The following is an 8135-nucleotide window of genomic DNA, read 5'->3' as shown; positions in this document are numbered from 1 at the left end:
ATCTGCATAGTAAATACATATGTTATACATGCATGTAACCTGATCTTGTTGAGTGACATCACGATATGTTAATTGAAATGTCTTACCATAAACTCTTTTTATCAGCTTGAGTCCTTATTTATGCTATTTGAAAAACTTATTAATTCTAGGCTGTCTTAAAGATTCTGCTTGTTTCTACTGTGTATGCTTCAAGCAAGGTCAGCTCTCCTTTCCTCCTACCTGATTAGCTACCCACAAATTCTGTAAAACTCCTGTACCTGCTCTTTGTATTCTGGGTGTGGTTCTGTTCTTGAACACTGTCGTATTGACATCATGTGCAACTAACCAAAAAAAGCACCAGCTTTTATTTTTGTTCTTCAGAAACAGAATTTCTGTTAATTACTAAAATTTCAATTTTTTCAGTAGTTCAGATAAGCAGATGTCAGTTTGATGCTTATGATCCTACAATCATACTGGACATCTGTAGCTTTTTCTGATAATTCACAGCATTTCCGGATCCCAAGCTAGGCACGATACTCAGACAGTAGTTCTGTCTCAGGTTTCTTACTTTCTTTGCTTTCTCTGATGTAGTATCTACAATGGCATGAAAAGACAGAAGGGGACGTGGAGAGAGATTAAGGGAAGCATCAAAAAGCAGAGGGGGGATGATCTCTGGAAGTTGCATTTCTTATTTCAACATCCAGCTTTTAATCAGGATAGCCAATCTAAGCCGTAGCATAGAATTTCAGAAGCTAAACAGAAGACTAAATGAGTTGTGCTCTTTTGAGAATGTTTGGATTCACTTTCTCTGAGAAGAAAGATGTTCTCATAGCAAAACTTCCCCTACAACTGCCGACTTTCTCACAGTACCGAGGATTTGGGAACAAATAAAAGCTCGGGTTATTATATCTTAAGAGAGATGAAGGCTGAAGCACATAAGTAAAATAGAAGAATCAAAATATATTGTATTACAACTTCCCAGGCAATTCTGTGACTACTGCACTTGTAACAGTGACCGTACAAATCCGTGAAATGTTACTGTTCTTGAATAGTTAAGTGTTCTAGCCTGCAATTCTAAAACTGATGCTACTAAGTAATTGCAATACTGCTTGTGTGTGTTAATTCCTTTTGCCAATCCCACAACTCAGCAGTTTTTACTGTTTATTAGGATAATGCAACTGTGATAGAAGAGTTAAGAAAAGAACTGGCTGACAAAGATGACTTTATAAAGGAATTAAAACAACGCATTAACCACAGTAGCCCTCAGTGTTTGCCAGAAATACCTTTACTTGAAGAAAGACAAAGTAGAAGGAATGACTCTGTAAATGAAAAGGTATGATTATATTTATAGAAAGTCAGTACTTAACATCTTGTTAACCCCTTTTTGTTCTTCTGTTTTCCTAGGAGATACTGGAGCTAGAATCAATGTTCTTAGCATATAGTCCTTTAACTACATATTCAGTGATGAGTACTTGTTGGTTCTTTTTGTCTTCCACTCAAGCATGAGCTCTCATCTTCTCAAAAATATTTTATTCACTAGAACACCATCTCTCTGTGTACATTATGGAACTTTTCCATGCAGTTTTCCATGTATTCGTATGTGGATGCTGAAGATTAGGCAGAGGTTTAGCCTTTGGTGTTCTAACATAGCAGCTGTGAGCGTGCAGAGTATGGGGGGAATGGATGACAAAACGACCAGCGTTACAGATTTTGTCCCTAAATAATGTCTCGCTTTCTCTCTTTTGGAGGCAGAATACTGCCTGAGACTGTTAGTGAGACCCAGTAGGGTGTATCTGAAGATCACACAATGAATAGATGTTACTACCTTCCCACACTTGTGCTGTGTTTCAGCTTACGTGTTCATGTGGCGTCTGAGCTTGAGGTTTTACACTGTAACTTTAGAAAACTCGAGATATTTTGGAGGTCTAATGCATAGCCTAATCTTTACTCCTTTTAAATATTTACAGCCTAGGAAACAAGAAAGCAAAACTAAAACTGGAGAAAGTATTCCATTAAGATGCAAAGCTGAAGACAATTATTTGTCACGTCGATGTACTAGGAGCCTCACTTCATTAAATGAATCTGAGGTTAGTATGAAACTTCAGATCTGAAAATGTTGTGATTGTATTGCTTTTGATAAGGAATGAGTAGGAAAAGATCTCATGTTCTCTAAACGATTCCCAAGTTTTAATTTATTTATCCCTTTCAAGGTGATCAGATCACCTGTTTTTATAGCCTTTGATAGGAATAAAAGCTGTTGAAACAATTGTGTGATGAATTTTTGTCAGGTGCTGTTGAAAACTCTCCTCATGTTAATGCTTATGAAGTGGCTCATGATTAGATAAGTTACTTGGAAAAAATTCATGGAGCCACTGAAACGGGCACAGCAAATTGAACTTATTTTCTTCCTCTGCAGGATTTCTGGATATTGTTTTGTTAGCAGATGATGTTAATCATTCCTATATAAGTTTTTAATTGCTAACTTTCATAAAATAGCAGTTACATATATTTTAAAAACAAAGTATTTATTAACCAACTTAATTCTTGGAAATACAGTGGGTGGTGATACTCCATTCAGATTCTTAGCAGAGCCTGATAAAGTGGCTCTGACTACTTTTTGTCTTTCTACAATCTTTGGTAACTTTTTGAGAGGAAGAAGACTCCCCTCAGGGGGTCGGAACAGTGTAAGTAGTAAAAGCTGCTAGTCTGTGTTTGGGACACTGGAGTTTGCTAGTTACTAGCAGCAGTAGAAGCAGCCATCTACCATTTTCTGATGTCCCCAGCAGCCTGTCTTCCATGTGTTCAACCAGCATCTGAACTCATTTTTGATATGCTAGCTGAATTCCTGCCATAGAGAAGGAGTCGTCCAGGTGATCTCAGTTCTGACTTTGTTGTTCCTGTTGAGAAAAACAGGATTGGGTGGATTGTGGACAGTAAGTGCTGCTGGGGAAATGCATACTGACATTTCCCTGTCACTTAGCTGTGCATTTGCTGCCATTTGACCATGAGCAGGTACATGATAGCCTTCAGCTTAAGTACGGTGTCATTGCTTGAATGTCTGTATTCTCTCCAGGGAAAAGATAGCAATGGAGTTCTTTAATGACTTGTACTGGGCTTGCACCTTGCCAGCTGGACCTTACTTATGTAAATAACATCTCTAGTGTAGAAGAGGAAGGGCAAATTCCCTAAGATTAAGCTGGAAGTTAATCGAACACTTGAATCGAATGCTCCTGTTCCTGCCCAGTTCTGACGCAGCAGAGTTGAGATGAAGAAAATCGTGTCAGTTCTACCACCATTCTCTATTAAAAAAAAGTGTAGTTGTCTGTGCCCTTGAGAAAAAATGACTTGTAAAGTATCAGGCTCAGTTTAACATGGAGAACTTTTTTTGTGATCATAGATTGGAAATAATTTTAAATGTAACAAGTTCTAGGAAAGAGGGGTAAAACTCTGCTGTAACTGAAATAGACTCCTTCTGTTACAAGTGTTCTTACAGCAGGAAAATCGAATGCTTACATATCCTTTTCCAGATGCTTTATAGCTTTTTAATCTCATGGCTACCTTAACACTTGCACTTAAAATTCTTCTGTGCTATCAGGAGCATTTGGAAACTGTCCTCGACTCTTCTGGAGTGTCCGCAGAAAATGGCAAAACTAGTCGGTTCCCAAAACCGGAGCTGGAAATCCCACTGACACCTCTGCAACCTGATAAGACGGAGATAAAGCAGCACGGCAGCATGATACCTTTAGGAGTGAAAATGCCTAAGGCAAAAAAGAAAAGAAGTGATGACATGGATGAGGTATGACCTAGACCCAACAGAAAACAAAATATCTGATGCCTTTTTACCATTCTCATTTAAGCATTAAAAAAATGCTATTTCTACCTCAGTAAAGTAGTTGAAGAATTTAATCAATGAACTGCTTTAATGAACAAAACTAATAGCCAAGCTCAGTGATAATGGTTTAAGAGAAGGGAATTTCTCTTAACTCCACTGTGTATTTTCTTTGAAACCTGTAGACATAAATCAGCTTTTTAGACATCATGAGATGTCTAATACTGATATCTTAATGTCCTGTTTTTATAATTGAATGCTTATGTATTATTTGATTTACAGTGGAATAGTTACCACTAGCAAATACTTCCCTTCTATCAGCAAAAGTGTTTAAAGTGTTCACTTTTGTGACATCAATTGTTCTTTCCAAAAGAATCATGGCTGAAACTTGTCTTATTTTCCCAGGATTCTGTGAAAAGTGAGAACATGAAAAATACAAAATGTGTCATGGCTTTTAATTCACCCTCTGCAAGTGACGAGAAAATGGTTGTTTTTTGTTCTAGTTTTGAAGCTAGCTTGGGACTTCCTGTAATTGTGTGGTCACACGAAAGAAGCAGTGTCTTATCCTTATGTGTATACCTGAATGGGAATCTTACATGCTTATGAGCTCTTCCTATTAAATTCCATAAGCTAACCAAAGGGCAAGTCAGTCTGTCCCCAGAGCGTGTAATGGCTGTACTGTGTAATGATTTGGAGGGAAGGATATTGCACACTGAATAGTTGGGAAGAGAAGCTTTAGTGTATTATCGTGTGCTTTTGTAAGTGAAGCCCTTGTATTAAACTAAGGTTCATATCATTAATATGCATGGCAGTTATTAAAAACAGATGTTCACATGTGATAGCAGTATCCTTGGCATGGTCAGAGTATGAGTAGTAGATTTTTCCCATCTGTTGTCTTCTGTTTTGTATGTTTGTTTATTTTATGTAATTAGAACAGCTTATGTAAGAAACAACTCCACAGCTTGGGAGCTACTTTTAAAGAAACTACTGCCTTATTAAGAAACTTTAAGAAACGTATGCCTTGAAATAGCTGAGATTTTGACAACTCCCTGAAAGGTATAAAATTGTCTACATTACTTGCCGTTGTGGTATCATCAGCATAATGAACAGAGGTGTCAGTAGTAAAGCTCAAAATGTCAACTTAAAATAACGTTGAACTAAAATGAAGTTTAAACAATGCTCTTGTTTCACATGTTCACATCTCTGTTGAACAGAAATCCGGAAAAGACTACTTCCTGAGAAAGCGAGTACATGCTTCAAGACTGACTAAAAAGAAGGATGAAACACTGCAAAAAGTTGGAGATTTTATCCAAAGCTCTCCTTCTATTATACACTCTAAAGGTTGGTGTAGAATAAGTTTTATTCCATGTTTTCTAGACATTGTAGAATGGCTTGTTTCTGCTGTAGGCTATTAATGTATGTGTTCTTAGAGAACTTGTCTGCCATGTTAAGTTGTCTTGTCCTTTGATTTATGAAGTAAATGCATTTATTCGTCTCTTCAGAGATTCATTATTACATTTGTGAAAACCTACAAGTATACAGAGAAAGTTGGTTCTGTCTTGTGCTTCTGTCAGCACGAAAGTTAGGCCTGTTGTTTAACTCCTGCTGAAGTTTCTGACTTCCAGCGACTTCTGAGCCGTGATTGTCTTTCATGCTCCATTTTAATGCGTGCTTTAAGCCGCCGTACCTGAAGCTATAAACTGTTTCAGCTATAGAAGCAATAAAGAACCTCGATGAACAAATACAATTTCTGAGTATTTTCACTTAAATTTTACGTGTCATTTATAAACCAAGTTTGTTACGAAGCTTTTTTTGCATTCAGTGATTTAAAGACTCACAAAACCAGTAAGTTGATTGGTTTATGTATCAAAACAAATTTATTCTAGCCAAGAAGCTGATGTCAGCAGTAAGTTCTCCTAAATCAAGCGAACCTGAAAGTCTCGAAGAAGGAGAGACCAAGCCAAAACGATGCAAAAGGAAGCTGTATTCCACTGTTGTTTCTGGCACTCTAGATATACCTGCTTCTTCGGTAAGCGATTATACTGTAGTCTTGGCTTAAAATAAACTACTAAGGAGTCCAAACAGACTGGAGGTTTCATCTATTTGCAGGGGGAGGTTGAAAGTACTGAGGTATTTCTTTATTCTACCAAGTCATTCTTGTTGGTCTTCCTGCTGTTCTGTTTTAGTTTGTCCTCAAAGATCTCTGTGTTTGGCTGGCTTACAGTTTACTAAGTAGGTGATGTAGCAATCACGGAGATGTCTTCTAATTTGGAATCATAGATAATTTCAGTGTGTCGGAGTGGGATTATTCTACTACACGCTTTTCTAGAGCACAACTTAGACAGCTTTTTAGGTATGCTTAAACTATGATCTCCTGTCTAAGCCAACTTGCAAAGGATCTGATGTGCCAGTTTCATGACTCTGTCGGCAGCTACTGTGCTAAGAACATTCTTGCTCTGTTGGAACTGCATCTTTTAATTATATTAGAGTCCTTTTTCTGTTCAGCATAGTGATCATTTGCCCATACTGTAATATCCCTCTGAATTTTTTGATGATTTGACGAATGATAGGGGCAGAAACCAAAATGTTATTTTTTTTTGTTAGAGGATGAAGAAGATGAGAATTTCTTCTCTCACTGTAGTTCTGAGAACATGGAACTGAACCGAGAACTGAAATTCTGGGCAAGTCATATCTACAGGGATTGAGGCTAAAAATGTTTTCTGAACGTTTCATGTTTCACAAAACAAGTATTATAATACTCTTTTGAAAACAAGTATTTCAAAATGAAAGCTGCCTTCAGGCTTTCCTCAGATGTGTGTGCTTTTTTAAGATAAACAGGATTTTGTACATTCTCCATATTTGTTCCTTGTGATTAAGCTGCATTAAAATGATCTCGGTATCCCATAGTTTTCTGAATAAAATATAATAAGCAAATGCCATTCTGAAATCCATTTAGGGGAAGAAATATGTTTGCGTGGGTCAAGAAGAGCTTGTCAGTCTTGTGTGAAAAGATGAGTAACTTTTGAAATGTTTTCTTCAGGAATCTGAGGAACAAAAGAAGGAAAGTGATCATCTGATCATCAAGCGACGGCTGAGATCCAGAACAGCTAAAAAACCTTGAAGAAGCATGTTTGTTCCCCTTTCTCAGGACATACTTTTATCGTATTATTAAAACTGGTTGTTAATAAACAGTAACAGTTACTCCTTTGTGTTCTTAAATTTGTATATAGATGTTTGTTGCAGAACGGCGGGAGAAAAGCAGACGACCACACCTGTCATTGACATATGATCAGCTATTCTCGTTTATTCCTTGGCTGCGTGTACCTTTATAATACGGATAATTAGCTCATACATATTCCAAAAGTGGAGCTCATCATTGGTTCCCAATTACATACTATCCCCGAGTATCTTAACAGCTTGTTGTTATCAACTGAAAGCTACTCCCTTGCTGAGTTCCCAGAACCATGGCTAGTTTCTCACCATCCCAGGGCATCCTGTTGTTCTTGCTGTCCTTGCAGGTGTTATGGCTGCTTGCTTAGCTGCACCATGTTTACGACCCTTCTCAGCTAACTAGCTGTAAAAAACACTCTCTACATTTCCCCCGTTTTCTTTTAGGCTGAAAAGGGGTTTGATTTAATGACCGATTAATCATATTTAACAAGCAGTTCAGTTCATTTGTTCAATCAGTTCTCATGTAGTTTTATCCTGCTTCGTAGCTGCTGTTCTGTGAACTTCTCATCTGGATCCATGACGGACGCTCCATAGAATTCTTCTTACAATACTGCCTATAGAATAGCAACACTACTTAAATTAATAACATAACTATTATAACTCAATCAAGGCCTCGATTGACAATACTCTAAAAGTGAAAAAAGAGACAAGTCAAATACAACATAACAACATTACTGTTAAACCCACTAAAAAGAACAAACATGTTTGTACTGCAACCTAAGTTTCTGTAAACTGAAAATAAATCCATGAGGGTCCAATTGTGTTAATCTGTAACTGATCAGGAAAAGTCTTCAATTTTCATATACTCTGATATATTGATTTTAATGACCACTAAAATTTGTGCAATAAATGCTTTTAAGATGCTCATAACCATGCTCTACCGACTGAGTTATCTGGGCTAATAATTGATTAATGATCGTGCAATTTTATGAAGTAACATGTCAAATAGAACCAATTTTAGAGGACAAACGTACTAGAGTATCACTAGGGGCATTATTACTTATTGACCCTTGAGAAACAGCAAGCCATGTTGGTGGAGGATGCGACAGGTAGTGCCAGCAGGGCGTCCCCTGCTTCAAGGTGCACATTTCCTCTC

At 37.4% G+C, this 8135-nt stretch overlaps 1 protein-coding gene across 1 annotated transcript; it reads left to right on the top strand.

The window, feature by feature from the left end:
- The first annotated feature begins 1151 nt into the window (after window positions 1-1151).
- On the top strand, window positions 1152-7431 carry LOC146756497 (kinesin-like protein KIF20B). The gene is made up of 7 exons (XM_085524409.1): window positions 1152-1312; window positions 1947-2066; window positions 3575-3775; window positions 4214-4294; window positions 5023-5149; window positions 5695-5837; window positions 6849-7431. The coding sequence occupies exons 3-7, from the start codon at window positions 3713-3715 to the stop codon at window positions 6927-6929; spliced, it is 495 nt and encodes a 164-aa protein (XP_085380535.1). The 5' UTR covers window positions 1152-1312; window positions 1947-2066; window positions 3575-3712; the 3' UTR covers window positions 6930-7431.
- The last annotated feature ends 704 nt before the right edge of the window (window positions 7432-8135 follow it).

The sequence above is a fragment of the Coturnix japonica genome, chromosome 27 (assembly GCF_054131305.1).
Source record: "Coturnix japonica strain WE chromosome 27, WE-NBRP24, whole genome shotgun sequence".
Classification (NCBI taxonomy): Eukaryota; Metazoa; Chordata; class Aves; order Galliformes; family Phasianidae; genus Coturnix; species Coturnix japonica.
The sequence above is the reverse complement of the archived record's forward strand: the minus strand, read 5'-3'. Positions and strand labels throughout refer to the sequence as shown.

Bases quoted from the DNA above. Each gene is read 5' to 3' on its own strand.
- LOC146756497 (XM_085524409.1), top strand. From the start codon at position 3,713: ATGATACCTTTAGGAGTGAAAATGCCTAAGGCAAAAAAGAAAAGAAGT. The intron at 3,776-4,213 runs GTATGACCTAGA...TTATTTTCCCAG, and splicing joins GAAGTGATGACATGGATGAG to GATTCTGTGAAAAGTGAGAA. The intron at 5,150-5,694 runs GTTGGTGTAGAA...AATTTATTCTAG, and splicing joins TTCTATTATACACTCTAAAG to CCAAGAAGCTGATGTCAGCA.